General features: G+C 37.7%; 1 protein-coding gene across 2 annotated transcripts in view; it reads right to left on the bottom strand.

Moving 5' to 3' along the window:
* Positions 1-19,588, bottom strand: part of LOC136260880 (uncharacterized) — a 74,811-nt gene extending 55,223 nt beyond the window's left edge. Inside the window, exons 1-7 of one of the 2 annotated variants that reach the window (XM_066054780.1) lie at positions 19,442-19,588; positions 17,080-17,190; positions 16,607-16,705; positions 13,364-13,462; positions 12,816-12,917; positions 10,891-10,989; positions 5,347-5,445 (exon numbers count right to left, since the gene is read on the bottom strand). In XM_066054780.1, the coding sequence (XP_065910852.1) occupies positions 5,347-5,445; positions 10,891-10,989; positions 12,816-12,917; positions 13,364-13,462; positions 16,607-16,705; positions 17,080-17,190; positions 19,442-19,465 (633 nt within the window). In that variant the 5' untranslated portion in view covers positions 19,466-19,588. Of the gene's footprint in view, positions 1-5,346; positions 5,446-5,933; positions 6,415-10,890; positions 10,990-12,815; positions 12,918-13,363; positions 13,463-16,606; positions 16,706-17,079; positions 17,191-19,441 lie in introns of those variants that run through there. The other variant, XM_066054781.1, reaches the window with a different exon arrangement.
* Between the last annotated feature and the right edge of the window lie 259 nt (positions 19,589-19,847).

The raw sequence follows: 19,847 nt of genomic DNA, 5'->3' as shown, positions 1-19,847 counted from the left end.
TCAGCTAGAAGAAGTCACCTTGTAGAGAGTTCAGCTACAAAGAATCATCATGTAGAGAGTTCAGCTGCAAACAAATCACCTGTATAGAGTTCAGCTACAAACAAATCTCCCCGTAGAGAGATCAGCTAGAAGAAGTTTCCTTGTAGAGAGTTCAGCTACAAAGAATCATCATGTAGAGAGTTCAGCTGCAAACAAATCACCTGTAGAGAGTTCAGCTACAAAAAAATCTCCCTGTAGAAAGGTCAGCTAGAAGAAGTCACCTTGTAGAGAGTTCAGCTACAAAGAATCATCATGTAGAGAGTTCAGCTGCAAACAAATCACCTGTATAGAGTTCAGCTACAAACAAATCTCCCTGTAGAGAGATCAGCTAGAAGAAGTTTCCTTGTAGAGAGTTCAGCTACAACAAATCACCCTGTAGAAAGATCAGCTAGAAGAAGTTACCTTGTGGAGGGTTCAGCTACAAAGAAACCATCATGGAGAGAGTTAAGGTGCAAACAAATCACCTGTAGAGAGTTCAGCTACAAACAAATCTCCCTGTAAAGAGATCAGCTAGAAGAAGTTACCTTGTGGAGAGTTCAGCTACAAAGAAACCATCATGTAGAGAGTTCAGCTGCAAACAAATCACCTGTATAGAGTTCAGCTACAAACAAATCTCCCTGTAAAGAGATCAGCTAGAAGAAATTACCTTGTGGAGAGTTCAGCTACAAAGAAACCATCATGTAGAGAGTTAAGGTGCAAACAATCACCTGTAGAGAGTTCAGCTACAAACAAATCTCCCTGTAGAGAGATCAGCTAGAAGAATTTACCTTGTAGAGTGTTCAGCTACAAAGAAACCATCATGTAAAGAGTTCAGCTACAAACAAATCACCTGTATAGAGTTCAGCTACAAACAAATCTCCCTGTAGAGAGATCAGCTAGAAGAATTTACCTTGTAGAGTGTTCAGCTACAAAGAAACCATCATGTAAAGAGTTCAGCTGCAAACAAATCACCTGTATAGAGTTCAGCTACAAAAAAATCACCCTGTAGAGAGATCAGCTAGAAGAAGTTACCTTGTAGAGAGTTCAGCTACAAAGAAACCATCATGTAAAGAGTTCAGCTGCAAACAAATCACCTGTATAGAGTTCAGCTACAAACAAATCTCTCTGTAGAGAGATCAGCTAGAAGAAGTCACCTTGTAGAGAGTTCAGCTACAAAGAACCATCATGTAGAGAGTTAAGGTGCAAACAAATCACCTGTAGAGAGTTCAGCTACAAACAAATCTCTCTGTAGAGAGATCAGCTAGAAGAAGTTACCTTGTAGAGAGTTCAGCTACAAACAAATCACCTGTAGAGAGTTCAGCTACAAACAAATCTCTCTGTAGAGAGATCAGCTAGAAGAAGTTACCTTGTAGAGAGTTCAGCTGCAAACAAATCACCTGTAGAGAGTTCAGCTACAAACAAATCTCCCTGTAGAAAGGTCAGCTAGAAGAAGTCACCTTGTAGAGAGTTCAGCTACAAAGAAACCATCATGTAGAGAGTTAAGGTGCAAACAGATCACCTGTAGAGAGTTCAGCTACAAACAAATCTCTCTGTAGAGAGATCAGCTAGAAGAAGTTACCTTGTAGAGAGTTCAGCTACAAAGAAACCATCATGTAGAGAGTTCAGCTGCAAACAAATCACCTGTAGAGAGTTCAGCTACAAACAAATCTCCCTGTAGAGAGATCAGCTAGAAGAAATTACCTTGTAGAGAATTCAGCTACAAAGAAACCACCATGTAGAGAGTTCAGCTGCAAAGAAATCACCCTGTAGAAAATTCAGCCACAAAAAAATTGCCCTGTAGAAAAATCAGTTAGAAGATGTTACCTTGTAGAGAGTTCAGCTACAAAGAAACCATTCTGTAAAGAGCTCAGCTGCAAACAAATCACCTGCACAGAATTCAGCTACAAACAAACCACCCTGTAGAGAGATCAGCTAGAAAAAGTTACTTGTATATTGTTCAGCTACAAACAATTCACCCAAAAGGAAGAGCAGCAAGAAGAAGTCACTTTGTAGAGTGTTCAGTTACAAAGAAACCACCATGGAGAGTTCTGTAATAAATATATGTATTATATATATAATTTGTACATTTACTGATAAAATCAGAATATTTAAAGTACATCTGCTTCATCTTTTCTTCTTCCTGTGGAAAAGAAAACAAGACAGGTTAAAAAAGTCCCAAAGCCGGCCTATGGCCGGATAGGCCGGCTTTGGGGTATACAAATACAAAAAGAAGTGAAATCTAATCCAAAACAGCCAGCTGTAAAAAAAGTGAGCGGCCCTCAAAAAGGCTATGGTGAAAAAAGATGTGAAATCCAAGGTGGCGGCCAAGAAATGGCTGTGATGGTAGGTTAATGGTAAAAATTTTAATAACGGCAATTTAGATGAATTTTTTGCCAAGACCAAGTGGCACAAAAATTCACCTGAATTGTTGTTATTAAAATTTTTACCATTAACCTACCATCACAGCCATTTCTTGGCCGCCACCTTGGATTTCACATCTTATTTCACCATAGCCTTTTTGAGGGCCGCTCACTTTTTTTACAGCTGGCTGTTTTGGATTAGATTAATATTAACACATCATATTTACCAGGACTGGTTTTGCTATGAAAAACACTCTAAAGGAAGTGTTGTGTTATCCTTGCTACCCTATCAGTTGGGAAACATCTATTTAAGATGAGTATCGATCGTGATACTAAAATGGCAGTATCACTTAGCCATAAGTACTAGTGCTATACATTATTCACAAACATTTCATCACATCTTTTCAATATGGACCGTATTCCCTTTTAAATAAATGGGATAACCACTCCACAGTGAAACTTACCCCGGCAGACATTTAGTAAACTTCATAAACAGTCTGAAACAGGTTTAAAACACTTAAAATGACTAACACATTACAAACACATTATTCTTATCACACCATACAATTTAATGACTGATATGTTAAGCCCAACTTTGCCACAAGATCAGCCAAAACACAAAATTGTTGTGGTGCTGGCAATGATGAGCACATCAGATGAGAATGTACACAATTTGTGCTAAAGTTCCAACCTGGGGTTGTCTTTAATTTACTATTCTCTCTTAACATTCAAACAGAACACTAACCATCAATGTCATGTTATCTTCACAGCTCTACTTAGTTCAAACACACTTCACAGAGTTAAGAGGTACAAAAAAAAAATTGAAATTGAGATGCGTAAATATGGTCTGGCTTAAGCCAACACAGAAATTCAAAGAGAACACAGAACACAGTCTTTGAGAGATAATACTATCTTAAAACAATATTGAATAGTGGGTATGGTGACTCCTTTACAACACTGGGCTGTGAACCAATAGCAAATTAAAATGTACATCATTTACAAATAAGGACACAATGTACACATGGGAGCTTCCCATATTGACAACACTAATAGTCAATTGTGTGGAAAGTTTATAACACATCACAAACACATTATTCTTATCACACCATACAATTTAATGACTGATATGTTAAGCCAAACTTTGTCACAAGATCAGCCAAAACACAAAATTGTTGTGGCGCTGGAAATGATGAGCACATCAGATGAGAAAGTACACAATTTGTGTTGAAGTTCCAACCTGGGGTTGTCCACAATTTACTATTCTCTCTTAACATTCAAACACAACACTGACCATCAATGTCATGTTTCCTTCACAGCTCTACTTAGTTCATACACACCTCACACAGTTCAGAGGTATAAGAAAAATAAATATTCAGAGGAGTCAACAAAGTGATCCTTCAGCTTATAAAAATAAATCTGATGTATAAATATATGGTCTGTAGTGACAGTGGCTTAAGTCAACAGAGAAATTCAGAACACAGTCTTTGAGGGCTAATACTATTTTAAAACAACATTGAATAGTGGGTATGGTGGCTCCTTTACACTCTGTTCACACTATCTCCTGAACCCGGTACAGCACAGGGGGGGTAGGACAGGACCATGTGCACTACAGAGCACTAACAAAAATGTTTATTTTAAACGTGGTCATACTACCTGTTGAAATTAATAAATCGTACAAAAAACGATTGTATAGTAATCATTGATGACCACTGTTACTGTTGATGTGAAAGTCGTCACTACCACACATTGTCATCATTGTAAGTCTAATTACTCCATAATGGCAGCGTTTTTCTAATCGTGAATCACATCATTGCAAACAACAAACTAAGTAGAACTAAAATATGTATTAATCCCCGTCAATCCCCTTCCTCTACTTTTTGTACAGGATCTATTCAGCTCACGTGAAATACTTTCAGTAGTTGCACAGTGTTATAACGTATTCACGTGGGCTTGTCCTACCCCCCTGGGTACAGCATGACATGGTTTAAAATAAAATGCAGTGTGTATTGATTAGAGCTGTACACCTCCAAAATTTTAAACACCAGTTTATTGGTCACCAATAATTAACAATAATCGGTTAATTAGTACAATTAAATTCCATCATTTAGCATGGTTTTAAAACAGTAAATATTTCTTTATGGAGCACTTGTTGACATTAAATTCTTATTGATTTCAGTGGGTTACTATTGATACATAACAAAATGTATTATACCAAGACCCAGTCACCGAATTACAGTAATCGATATGTTCAGCACTCGACAAATTGTTAGTGTGACTTTCAGCGGAGCAGATTATTGGTTATTTAATATATATCACCAGTTATTGAAGTATTGGAAATCTCTAATCGATTATTCAGTGAAACTGAACAGCACTAGTATAGATTGTGCTATGCGAGCCAGGCCTAGTTTGGCACAACAAGACAATGGGATGGATTGGTCCAAGATAGGCCTACATATATGTGAACGTATTCTGGGACACTCAACTAACAATAATAATTTGTCTTTGTTAGATCTCTGTATACCGTGTTTCCGATAGACTCCATGACAAGTACGTTCTGACGATACTTTGGCATTCCTGGTGAAAAAAGGACACATGGTGGCCAATATTTCAGCTGGCTCAATGGTTTGTTGCCACGATTCTAGTAACTTTTTTACTAAGCACCTAAACAATTGAAATAATGTGTATTTGTTTCAGCTCATTGGAGTATTATTTGGTACACACTATTGAGCTTGTGTTAGATGTAGTAGTGTGAATTAGCCAAGTTTAATAACCCAAGTTATAAACACTTTGGCCAATCTGGGATAGTGTGAACAAGGTGTAACAGAATACTCCACAAATTAGTCAGATTGTGTAAGAAACAACCAAAACATTTTATAATACTCATCACCCATCACAATATTACACTATTAACTACAAACTACTAATACACATCAACACATGTGTATATACATGTGTAGTTATAACCCGCCTTATCTCTAGCATTGAGGTCTGCTCCTTTATCAACTAACATCTTTACCACCTCTGGGTGATTATTCCTAGCAGCCATCATCAGTGGTGTCCTCCCCCACTACACATACACAAGACAGTGACACACATCATGTAGTGTTATTAGGTTACATGGAGACAGTCACTCTACACAACAACACTTCCATCACACAACTGACTTATAACATTATACATACTTTCATAGACTTTGAAGGTATAAAGATTTATTATTGTGTTGTTACATAACAGTACAATGAGGTAACAGCTGGTACTAAACAATACAAAGGGTTTGTAGCCACTCTACATGTCACAATACATAAATTACTTGCATACATACACTGTTTGGAAATACACTCAAAGTTTGAAGTGACAAATAGAACTTGGACTAAGCCATCACTACTAACTAGATATACATGCAGTCACAGATATACTAGATCACTGTATCCCACACATATCTAAATTCCACATAAAAACTTGGCATTATTAGTTGACACATCAACTTGTTGTTTACAACATGTCACTACACATACAACACCTCTTGAAGTGTTACCATGAATGTACATTTCTTACATTGTCAGTGATCTTGATATCTGCATTAGCGTTGAAACCGGGTCGAGTCAGCCGGGTCATCCGGGTCATCCGGGTCACATTTTCTCCGGGTCATCCGGGTCTGACCTGGTTTACAATTTATCCGGGTCTGACCCGGATTGGATCACGTGAGAAACGAAATTGTTCGTTTGACGATGTGGAAACTTATAAACGCTATCGCGTAGCTCTTTCGTGAGCCACGCCCACTTATAGCATTACCAACATACGCTCAGCCACGCTCATTTGTTAGTAAGTGTAGTATGTAGCACGAAATTGAGGGTATCTATGGTGAGGGGTAGCTATTGTCAGTAGGTGAAGACCTTTTTTTTTTTTTTTTTTTGGTCTTCAACCTACAGCTAGGCTGAAGTTGCAATATTTACTCAAAACGAATCGAACGCTGAAAATGTAGACTCGTTCGCTCGCTCGAGACTAGCCGAAACACGTCTCGGCTTTAATTAATCCGGGTCACATCCGGATTGCTATCCGGGTCAGTGGGTCATCCGGGTCAGCAGTAGTGACCCGGTTTCAACGTTGATCTGCACCTGCTGTGATTAATGCAGCTGATAATTCTTCATCCCCCCCACGTAGGGCTATATTAAGGACACTCTGACCATACTGTAACAACACACAAGTGATACAACACATCACCAAATGTATACCATAACTATGTACACAACATATACTGACTATACTAACATGTTTACACTAATAAACAATTAATGTATACACAATGTGGCTAAGTGTCCTTGTGTTACAATTGTAAACTGTCAGTAATCACTGACCAATTGTCATCACCTCAATAAGTACTAGGAAACTTACATACAACACTTAGCTACACACTACAAATGTTTGCAGTAACATACGCAACTTAACCAGATTAAACCATTTTACACACTCATATAATTCCTAACTATTGTCAGTGTCTACTGTTAACCACCAAACACTCCAGTCAAATAACACTTAACTGGTTTAACTGGTTATGGTTCATCATGTAGGACTGTCATTATAGCCGTAGGTCATATAGTCTATGATCTCAGATTACTCTCAGACTGGGGTTAACCAGCCAGGTGGCAGAGGTCATCAGATCTTCTTCTAATAATACAAAAGCAATGAAACAAGGGAAGTCATCTACACCAGCAGCTATACTAATGGACATTTAATTTCTACTTCAATCAGAAACAGCCTGTCGGTAGTATGGAAGTAGGGATTAAATGTCCACTAGCATGTGTAGATGACCTTACTTGTTTCATTGCTACTCAAACGCAAACTTTATAATCTTTCCTCATACTTGTATAACATCTATGGTGTAAAGTAAGTAGGAACCTATACGATAACAAAACACTAACACACGTTAGTAGTCAGTAACACATTTCTTATAAGTTATTGTGGCTACACCTAATGATGTCTATAAGTAGCAAAACCTTTTCTGGGAAGTGGGCATGGCTCCACTTAATCTTACAGACGACAACACACTTTTATTGATAAATGATTAGTCATGAAATTAAGCTGGACTTCTAAGCTATGACACGTATGCTCATATCGATGGTTTCACATGTGATCCTACCCAAGTCAGACCCAGATATTCTATAGATCAAATCAGATTTCATTAACTCAGAAAAAAGTGAACTGGTTGGTCAGATTACACCACAAAATACTCTAATACAACAGTCACTACACTACACTACACAATAAAGTGGTTGGTCTATGACAAATATGGACACACAATCACAAAACATGTCACAGTTCTTCTGTTTGGGCTGAGCATGAGCAGCAATAATATCGACAGTGTGATACATCACTATATTCAATAACAAGGATGATAGTGATATCAGTGCATATAGATTCACATTGAAAACATGATTATCAGTTTTTTTTAACCCTGGAGATCTTTATTAGTAATGTAATGCTACCTTATTGTCTGAGTTGTGTAATGGAGGCCACACCACCACAGCAAACAGGCATAGAAGTGCTGCTTGCATGGGACAAATCACAGCTACACAATAAGGCAATTTTACAAAATATCCACTTGGTAAAGTAGTTCACAAACTATCAAAATAGTAGTCACTATCGTGATATTTGCTGAATAGCAACATTTTCCCCTATCACTCAGCACTGCCTTCAATTCATTACATCATATCAATGAACAGCACACACTGGTATATATTATGTATTGACCACATGTTGTCATGGATATACGTGTATGTGTGTATGTAGCATAACGTATGACAGTATTTCCCGAACATCCAATTTGAGTGAGTGGTGATTGATATGAGTAAGTGTTACTATCTGATAGAGCTGGGCGGTATACCGGTATTTAATCGATAATACGGTATTTTACTTGTACCGGTATCGATATCGAGCTATAATTTTAATACCGAGAAACCGGTATACCGTAAAATACCGGTGTACGTTTCGACACGTGAGTGATTATGCGCCATTGTTCTCGCCCTTGTTTTCAGAATGTGTGAACTGGTTTCGAAGGAAAACTCGACGTCATTAGTGTGGAATTATTTTGGGTTTAAAGCGGGTGAAGATGGGAAGCCGATTAATTCTGAAAAGGCCATTTGTCGTGTCACGAGCGGATGTACGAAGAAGCCAGTATTAGCAAAAGGCGGGAACACCTCTAATCTGTTAACGCATCTCAAGAGGCACCACCCGAAGCAGTATGCAGAGCTGATAGAAGCGCAGGAGAAGAAAAAGGCGAAGGATAAAAGTTCGAAAAGATCTCAAGGACAGGCAAAACTGAAAGTTGTTGACCAGTCGGCAGCGATATATGGTCGTGGTAGTAAAAGATGGCAAGAATTAACCGACAGTGTGTCGTACTGCATTGCAAAAGACATGATGCCGATTCATACGGTAGAGAAGGAAGGATTCAGAGCGTTACTGGAGCGGTTTGATTCGAAGTACGAGTTGCCTAGCCGAAAATATTTCTCCCAAACTGCACTGCCAGCACTGTATGCCAAGACAAGGGAAGCAGTAAACAAGGAATTAGAAGAGGTGAAAGAGGCAGGATACTTTGCTGCTACCACAGATTTATGGTCAAGTGCTACAAGTGAGCCATACATTAGTTACACTGTTCACTTCATCAATCGAAACTGGGAGCTGCGCAGTCGTTGTTTACAAACCATGTTTATGCCAGAACAACATACTGGTGAGAACATAGCTGAGGCTATCCAAGTAACACTGGAGGCTTGGGGCCTTCCAGAAGCACACCAAGTTTGTCTGACTACAGATAGCGGAAGTAATATTATTAGTGCTGCTGAAAGGCTAGAGATGACCAGATTGGCTTGTTTTGGACACAATTTGCATCTTTCAGTAACCAATGCTTTAAAGGATGATCCAAGACTGAGTCGAGCTGTGGGTGTGTGTAAGAAAATAGTGTCCGCTTTTTCCTATAGTTGGAAGAAGAAAAGTGAGCTATCCTAGCTTAGCCTCGATGTGGTAGTGACGCTGGTTTCTTTTATATAAAATTTCAGCCCAAAATCAATTATGGGAATTAATATTAACACATCATATTTACCAGGACTGGTTTTGCCATGAAAAACACTCTAAAGGAAGTGTTGTGTTATCCTTGCTACCCTATCAGTTGGGAAACATCTATTTAGGATGAGTATCGATCGTGATACTAAAATGGCAGTATCACTTAGCCCTAAGTACTAGTGCTATAGATTATCCACAAACATTTCATCACATCTTTTCAATATGGACCGTACTCCCTTTTAAATAAATGGGATAACCACTCCACAGTGAAACTTACCCCGGCACACATTTAGTAAATTTCATAAACAGTCTGAAACAGGTTTAAAACACATAAAATGACTAAGACATCACAAATACATTTATTCTTATCACACCATACAATTTAATGACTGATATGTTAAGCCCAACTTTGTACAAGATCAGCCAAAACACAAAATTGTTGTGGTGCTGGCAATGATGAGCAAATCAGATGAGAATGTACACAATTTGTGCTAAAGTTCCAACCTGGGGTTGTCCATAATTTACTATTCTCTCTTAACATTCAAACAGAACACTAACCATCAATGTCATGTTATCTTCACAGCTCTACTTAGTTCAAACACACTTCATGGAGTTAAGAGGTACAAAAAAAAAAAAAAAAATTTGAAATTGAGATGCGTAAATATGGTCTGGCTTAAGCCAACACAGAAATTCAAAGAGAACACAGAACACAGTCTTTGAGAGATAATACTGTCTTAAAACAATATTGAATAGTGAGTATGGTGACTCCTTTACACCGTGTTCACACTATCTCCTAACTCCGGTACAACATGACATGGTTTGATATAAAATGCAGTGTGTATTGATTGTGTTGTGCCAGGCCAGGCCCAGCTTGGCACAACATGACAATGGAATGGATTGGCCCAAGATAGTGAACATATTCTGAGACACTCAACTAACAATAATAATTTTCCTTTGTTAGATCTCTGTTAGTAAACAGAGAGTTGACATGTACTATAAAATGTGGCTACATTATAACGTGTTTGTGGTAGACTCTGTGACAGGTACACTCTGATGACGCATCGGTATTCCTGGTGAAAAGAGGACACATGGCAGCCATTATTTCAGCTGGCTCAATGCTTTATTGTCATTGCAACAATTCTAGTGCCTTATTATTAAGCACCTAAATAATTGAAACAATCTGCATTTGTTTCAGCTCATTGGCACAGGCATTATCGAGTTCGTGTAGTGTGAACTAGAGCCAATCTAAGTTTAATAATCCAAGTTGAAAACACTCTAACCAATCTGGGTATTGTGAACAAGGTGTAATAGAATGTTCCACAAATTAGCCGGGTAGTGTAAGGAGTAAAAAATAAATGATTTTTATAATACTCATCACCCATCACAATATTACACTATTAACTACAAACTACTAATACACATCAACACATGTGTATATACATGTGTAGTTATAACCCACCATATCTGTAACATTGAGGTCTGCTCCTTTATCAGCTAACATCTTTACCATCTCTGGGTGATTATTATTAGCAGCCATCATCAGTGGTGTACTCCCCTCCTACACATACACAAGACAGTGACACACATCATGTAGTGTTATTAGGTTACATGGAGAAAGAGGACACATTCACAAGTTTCTATGCAATTTATAGTCCCTCGGATGATATGACCTTGGTTACCACAATTACAGTAATCACCTCAACCTACAGTCTCGGTGGTTAATTCTGGATAGCCCCACCCACGTTGTCCTTGGGTCTCTAAATAGTATAGAAACCTTGTCAGTGTATTTCAACTATGACTTAGTAGCTAGTATGAAATGTGTACACTTCATGTACATGAGTACTACACACATCAATCACAAAATACTCTAATATAACAATCACTACACTATTACAACACAACAATCATACACAACCAACACTGGGCTGTGAACCAATAGCAAATTAAAATGTACATCATTTACAAATAAGGACATAATGTACACATGGGAGCTTCCCATATTGACAACACTAATAGTCAATTGTGTGGAAAGTTTATAACACATCACAAACACATTATTCTTATCACACCATACAATTTAATGACTGATATGTTAAGCCCAACTTTGTCACAAGATCAGCCAAAACACAAAATTGTTGTGGTGCTGGCAATGATGAGCACATCAGATGAGAATGTACACAATTTGTGTTAAAGTTCCAACCTGGAGTTGACCATAATTTTCTCTCTTAACATTCAAACACAACACTAACCATCAATGTCATGTTTCCGTCACAGTTCTACTTAGTTCATACACACCTCACACAGTTAAGAGGTATAAGAAAAATAAATATTCAGAGGAGTCAACAAAGTGATCCTTCAGCTTATAAAAATGAATCTGATGAGTAAATATATGGTCTGTAGTGACAGCGGCTTAAGTCAACAGAGAAATTCAGAACACAGTCTTTGAGGAATAGTACTATTTAAAAACAATATTGAATAGTGGGTATGGTGGCTCCTTTACACTCTGTTCACACATATAGCCTGAGTTGAAAGTAATCTGGGACAGTGTGAATGGCGTGATAGACACTGTCCACATAGTCTTCTGTTCTTATTGAAAAGCACACTCATCAATGAAGACCACCAAGTTTCTTTGTTGATAGCTTGTACAGGGACCAGTGGGTGTATCATATGTGTGACATGTAAGTTCTTTACATGTAGAAATGACAAAGTTGTCAATGTGATATTTTAAATATTCTCTTGTGATTAGTGCTCTGCGATATATCGGTAATACCGTTTATCGTGATAAATTATCATAACCGATTATCATACCATGACAGCCTTTGATAACCGATATATCAAAATACTGGTATATTGATGAATACCGCTATAGGATTGTTTTTAACCCAGCCTTTTGTGTTTAATTATCCAATTTGTTGATGATTTAGCAGACACGCCTTGAACAAAAACTTGAGGTTGTCACATTACAATACATGCCTACTTGTACTGAACTATATTTTTAGGGGGTTTTTGGCTTGATACTAGCCTAAGAAATGATGCAATAGTTACAATAGTAAGCTAACTATATACCGATATACCGCGATATTTTCCTGTTACTAATACCGTGTATTCAAATTTCAATACCGCCGAGCTCTACTTGTGATATATATTTCATACTGATCACACCATTCTCATAACACTTAATATAATAATTCCAGCAACAGAGCACTTGTATTACCCTCACCCCCACCCCATGGTGATCGTAAATTTTTAAAGTGCATGATAACAAGGTTAAAGGTAACTCTGAATGACAATTCATAGCTTACTACTGTGTGATACCACAAACACATCTACTCTTACATTAACCAACACACTCACACTTCATTACTATACAAACACTTTACACACCTTATTGACTGCATTGATGTCTATGGATCCTGTATTGAGTAGATCACTGACCACTTCAGTACATCCTCCACGTGCTGCACACATCAACATTGTGTCCCCATCCTGTGGTAACACACCATCACATCAACTATCCCACACTAGTAATACCTGCCATCTACATTTCTGATTATGCAATCATGAAAGTATAAAGATTTATTATTGTATTGTTACATAACAGTACAATGAGGTAACAGCTGGTACTAAACAATACAAAGGGTTTGTGGCCACTCTACATGTCACACTACATAAGTTACTTGCACACTTCTATACTCTTTGGAAATACACTCAAAGTTTGAAGTGACAAACAGAACTTGGATATTGTCGGACTAAGCCATCACTTCTAACTAGATAATTATACAGTCACAGATGTACTAGATCACTGTATCTATCCCACACATATCTAAATTCCACATGTGTCATTATTATTTGACACATCAACTTGTTGTTTACAACATGTCACTACACATACAACACCTCTTGAAGTGTTATCATGAATGTACATTTCTTACATTGTCAGTGATCTTGATATCTGCACCTGCTGTGATTAATGCAGCTGATAATTCTTCATCCCCCCCACGTAGGGCTATATTAAGGACACTCTGACCATCCTGTAACAACACAAACGTGATACAACACATCACCAAATGTATACCATAACTATGTACACAACATATACTGACTATACTAACATGTTTACACTAATAAACAATTAATGTATACACAATGTGGCTAAGTGTCCTTGTGTTACAATTGTAAACTGTCTCACTGACCAATTGTCATCACCTCAATAAGTACTAGGAAACTTACATACAACACTTAGCTACACACTACAGATGTTTGCAGTAACAAACGCAACTTAACCAGATTAAACCATTTTACACACTCATACAATTCCTAACTATTGTCAGTCTCTACAGTTAACCACCACCAAACACTCCAGTCAAATAACACTTAACTGGTTTAACTGGTTACGGTTCATCATGTAGGACTGTCATTATAACCTTAGGTCACTATAGTCTATGATCTCAGATTACTCTCAGACTGGGGTTAGCCCGCCAGGTGGCAGAGGTCATCAGATCTTCTTCTAATAATACAAAAGCAATTAAACAAGGGGCGTCATCTATACCAGCAGCTATACTAATGGACATTTAATTCTACTTCAATCAGAAACAGCCTGTCGGTAGTATGGAAGTAGGGATTAAATGTCCACTAGCAGGTGTAGATGACCTTACTTGTTTCATTGCTACTCAAATGCGAATTTTATAATATTTCCTCATACTTGTATAACATCTATGGTGTAAAGTAAGTAGGAACCTATACGATAACCAAACACTAACACACGTTAGTAGTCAGTAACACATTTCTTATAAGTTATTGTGGCTACACCTAATGATGTCTATAAGTAGCAAAACCTTTTCTGGGAAGTGGGCATGGCTCCACTTAATCTTACAGACGACAACACACTTTTACTGATAAATGATTAGTCATGAAATTAGACTTCTAAGCTATGACACGTATGCTCATATCGATGGTTTCACATGTGATCCTACCCAAGTCAGACCCAGATATTCTATAGATCAAATTAGATTCCATTAACTCAGAAAAAAGTGAGCTGGTTGGTCAGATTACACCACAAAATATTCTAATACAACAGTCACTACACTACAGAATAAAGTGGTTGGTCTATGACAAATATTAGTAATGTAATGCTACCTTATTGGAGGCCACACCACTACAGCAAACAGGCATGGAAGTGCTGCTTGCATGGGACAAATCACAGCTACACAATAAGGCAATTTTACAAAATATCCACTTGGTAAAGTAGTTCACAAACTATCAAAATAGTAGTCACTATCGTGATATTTGCTGAATAGCAACATTTTCCCCTATCACTCAGCACTGCCTTCAATTCATTACATCATATCAATGAACAGCACACACTGGTATATATTATGTATTGACCACATGTTGTCATGGATATACATGTATGTGTGTATGTAGCATAACGTATGACAGTATTTCCCAAACGTGCAATTTGAGTGAGTGGTGATTGATATGAGTAAGTGTTACTAATCTGATTACATAAGATGATTTACACTCAACATCATCATTATCAGGACAGTAGTGACCACCCTACATCATCATCACTATAGTAACATGAAGCCATGCACGAATGAAATATTTAGACTGCATAAACCCTGGCTGGCTATGGTACATTTTAACGTATCCTAGCTTAGCCTCGATGTGGTAGTGACGCTGGTTTCTTTTATATAAAATTTCAGCCCAAAATCAATTATGGGAATTAATATTAACACATCATATTTACCAGGACTGGTTTTGCCATGAAAAACACTCTAAAGGAAGTGTTGTGTTATCCTTGCTACCCTATCAGTTGGGAAACATCTATTTAGGGTGACTATCGATCGTGATACTAAAATGGCAGTATCACTTAGCCCTAAGTACTATTGCTATAGATTATTCACAAACATTTCATCACATCTTTTCAATATGGACCGTACTCCCTTTTAAATAAATGGGATAACCACTCCACAGTGAAACTTACCCCGGCAGACATTTAGTAAACTTCATAAACAGTCTAAAACAGGTTTAAAACACTTAAAATGACTAACACATCACAAATACATTTATTCTTATCACACCATACAATTTAATGACTGATATGTTAAGCCCAACTTTGTCACAATATCAGCCAAAACACAAAATTGTTGTGGTGCTGGCAATGATGAGCACATCAGATGAGAATGTACACAATTTGTGCTAAAGTTCCAACCTGGGGTTGTCCTTAATTTACTATTCTCTCTTAACATTCAAACAGAACACTAACCATCAATGTCATGTTATCTTCACAGCTCTACTTAGTTCAAACACACTTCACGGAGTTAAGAGGTACAAAAAAAAATAATTGAAATTGAGATGCGTAAATATGGTCTGGCTTAAGCCAACACAGAAATTCAAAGAGAACACAGAACACAGTCTTTGAGAGATGATACTGTCTTAAAACAATATTGAATAGTGGGTATGGTGACTCCTTTACACCATGTTCACACTATCTCCTAACTCCGGTACAACATGACATGGTTTGATATAAAATGCAGTGTGTATTGATTGTGTTGTGCCAGGCCAGGCCCAACTTGGCACAACATGACAATGGAATGGATTGGCCCAAGATAGTGAACATATTCTGAGACACTCAACTAACAATAATAATTTTCCTTTGTTAGATCAGATCTCTGTTAGTAAACAGAGAGTTGACATGTACTATACAATGTGGCTACATTATAACGTGTTTGTGGTAGACTCCGTGACAAGTACACTCTGATGACACTTTGGCATTCCTGGTGAAAAGAGGACACACGGTGGCCAATATTTCAGCTGGCTCAATGGTTTGCTGCTACGATTCTAGTAACTTTTTTACTAAGCACCTAAACAATTGAAATAATGTGTATTTGTTTCAGCTCATTGGAGTATTATTTGGTATACACACTATTGAGCTTGTGTTAGATGTAGTAGTGTGAACTAGCCAAGTTTAATAACCCAAGTTATAAACACTTTGGCCAATCTGGGATAGTGTGAACAAGGTGTAACAGAATACTCCACAAATTAGTCAGATTGTGTAAGAAACAATCAAAACATTTTATAATACTCATCACCCATCACAATTTTACACTATTAACTACAAACTACTAATACACATCAACACATGTGTATATACATGTGTAGTTATAACCCACCTTATCTCTAGCATTGAGGTCTGCTCCTTTATCAACTAACATCTTTACCATCTCTGAGTGATTATACGTAGCAGCCATTATCAGTGGTGTCCTCCCCAACTACACATACACAAGACAGTGACACACATCATGTAGTGTTATTAGGTTACATGGAGACGGTCACTCTACACAACAACACTTCCATCACATCACTGACTTCTAACATTATATTAACGGAACTTTTGTAGACTTTGCTGTATCATAGTTGCAATATCCACTAGTCAGTAATACTCTCTAATACATTACACATATACAGGTTGTGTGTGGTATTAATGTGTGAAAAACATAATATAGAGATTTTTGAAAATTAAACTGCCATAAAAATTTTACATGTCTAAATAAAGCACGCTAAATTACCAGTACTTTACTATCTAGTCAACATTTAGGATAATAGAGTTCTTTATAGTTTCCTTGTATCAACACACTCAGCTTACCCATGGGTAGTACTCAGGACCTCTTGTGTTAATGTCCAGTTTTGTTATTAGATTTTGAACTGTAAGAAGATCATCATCTCTAGCAGCTGTTAATAACTGCTTCACTTCTTCCTGTAATAACAGTGACCTGATAAATATTAATTGACTTTCATTGAATTTTACTGTATATTTTCACATTTCCATGTTAAAACAGAATTTTTCACAATTTAATTGTCATGGATTACATACTGGTTGAATGGCTTCTTGACTAATTAAGACAAAAATAGTTGTCTAGTGTGTTCAAGCTCATATTGTACAATGACTACTAGGGATATAGCCTAACTTATTATTTTAAGTCAAACATATTGCCAAGCAGTCAATTATTGATTGTGTTATTACTGACTGAGCTGATAGCAACTAATTTAGAGTGCCATTTGTAGTTGGCTGGATGGTCAAGGAATGGTGATCGAAGTGTGGTGGATGAGAGCTATGCTGTAAAACATGCAAACACGCATGGTGTTTAATCTCCCACTTATTTTCATTGATGAGAGGGCAGGAAATATTGCTGCCCCCACACCAAAGAAAACCAAGCCTCCTGGCTACATGAGACTACATGGCATTGCAGTTGCCAACAGTCATGGAACATGGCCACCAATCTCTTAGCCTACCATGAAGGGTTCCTAGATTCAAGTCATTGTCTCTCCAACTAAAGGTTCCACATATCCTCATAGCCATGAATTCAACAAATAATGATAGTGAAATAATTCATCATCTACATCATATTGCACTAGCTATAGCATGTATAGCAAATATAATTACACTATGAAATTTTCACGAGTTATATTTTCAAAGTTGCTCTGTTAACTCCACATAATATCCTAATTAGGAAATTATTTGTGGCAGCAGCCAAAATTTCCTAAGACATGCTAAATCTCCCTATTTAAGGCCCAAAAATGCCAGATATCATGTGATCATTTAATTAGAATAGTGGAGCACCTCTGTATTTTGAGCTGGAATTTTTGGCAGTTTTCCATGTTTTTGGCTGGGTCATGAGTGAACACGCTGTCAAACAGTTTTAAACTCAAAGGTGAAACCCTTCGGAAAAAGACTCAGCAGGTGAGGTGAGTGTGTGAAATCCAGTGGTGTTATTACAAATGTTTATTGTTTAGTTTGTGAAATCACTGGTGAGGTGCATTGTCTGGAGAATCTGTGCTGAGCACCAAATTCACTGCTGGATACTGATTACTTAAGAAATGAGAAGTGGTTTCGATGACAAATTATTGCTGAACTAGTACACCATAAGTTGAAAGACTGGCATCATGTGATTCAACAATGGAGCAAAGATATAGTAGGTTCTTATTGTAGAGTAGGCTACACTATAGCATAGATATACTATAAGCTGCAATAAACAACAGCATTGCATCCACATAGCTAGCTAGTTGTGCCGTTTAAAATTTTTTTTTATTAAGACAAATGCATGTGCATGAGCCCCATCATAAAGACGATAGGCTTCACAGCTGCATGGGGGTGGGTGGCTGCATGGCTTTCTCACGACCAGATCTGTTTCCAGGTTGAGAGATCTGTTATACATAGTAACACTGGATGCCATGTTTGAATTTCACCCATAGTATTGGTAGTGTATGGAGTTACACACTCCCTTGTCCATAGGCTCCTGATCATACTATGGTTAAGTGAACAACCCTTGAACTATATACAAGATGTAGTATCACAAAAGCACACTCCTTGCAAATGCATGGTTATATATGCTGGTCAACACAATTGATGGGTAAAAGCTTAAAGAGTACATTAATAAGGCCTCTATTTGGTGATTATTAGTTTCTCATCCACTGCCCGCATCCTTCTTAAGCTACCGCATGGTAAGCCATTATTTACTCTGTGCACGCTCAGAAGAACACGTGATACCAAACTGATATAATTTTTTGTTGATGAATGCTACAATGCGCTATATATCGCCAGGAGAACTGTTGTTTTCCTTAGCAAATGCAGTACCAGTTGCAATCGTGTTCTATCGACTTCATCAAAGCAGGCTTTCAGTTGACTGTCGAAAAACAGTTGGCGATCACGAAAAGTAGAATCAGCTGGTGAAGGAAACGTTTGTAGTAAGAAAGAAAGACAATTTGGACAAGGCCTGTACATCAGTGTGTTAATATTATAAAATAATGGCATAATGGTAATATCCTCCCGCCCGCATCATAATAATTAGAAAGGTTGGATGAGAAACTAATAATTACCAAATAGGGGCCTAAATAGACTGCCCGGATCATGTACAATATTTGAGTGGAGACAGGGAAACGGCAAGGGATTTATTGGCAATTGAGTGTGTGCGTACTATTAGAACAGAAGAACGATACAGTTCACTCACTTCAACTGGCGCCAATAACGCCATAAATTGTGCGCGAGACAATGAACTGATAAGAATTCCTCTATATCACTTCTCAGTGCTTCTCCGCCTCTAGTCTCGCGTGGCCAGACCGCTTTTTCTCAGCACGGCGCTTATCGATAAAAATTATAAGCGCCTGCTCGAAAAAGTATGTTAGAGCAGGCGCTTATAATTTTTATCGATAAGCGCCGTGCTGAGAAAAAGCGGTCTGGCCACGCGAGACTACTCCGCCTCGGGTTGATCACCTTCGACTTCGATCACGTACATTGTCTCACTTTGCACGTGACTTGCATAGACAACAGTACTACTACTAGTGGTCGATGTCTGATTTGTACAGTACGAGGTGCAGTACGAGTAGCAGCTCGAGTAGCAGAAGTTGATGAGCCAT

This window comes from Dysidea avara, chromosome 7, assembly GCF_963678975.1.
Source record: "Dysidea avara chromosome 7, odDysAvar1.4, whole genome shotgun sequence".
Classification (NCBI taxonomy): Eukaryota; Metazoa; Porifera; class Demospongiae; order Dictyoceratida; family Dysideidae; genus Dysidea; species Dysidea avara.
The sequence above is the reverse complement of the archived record's forward strand: the minus strand, read 5'-3'. Positions and strand labels throughout refer to the sequence as shown.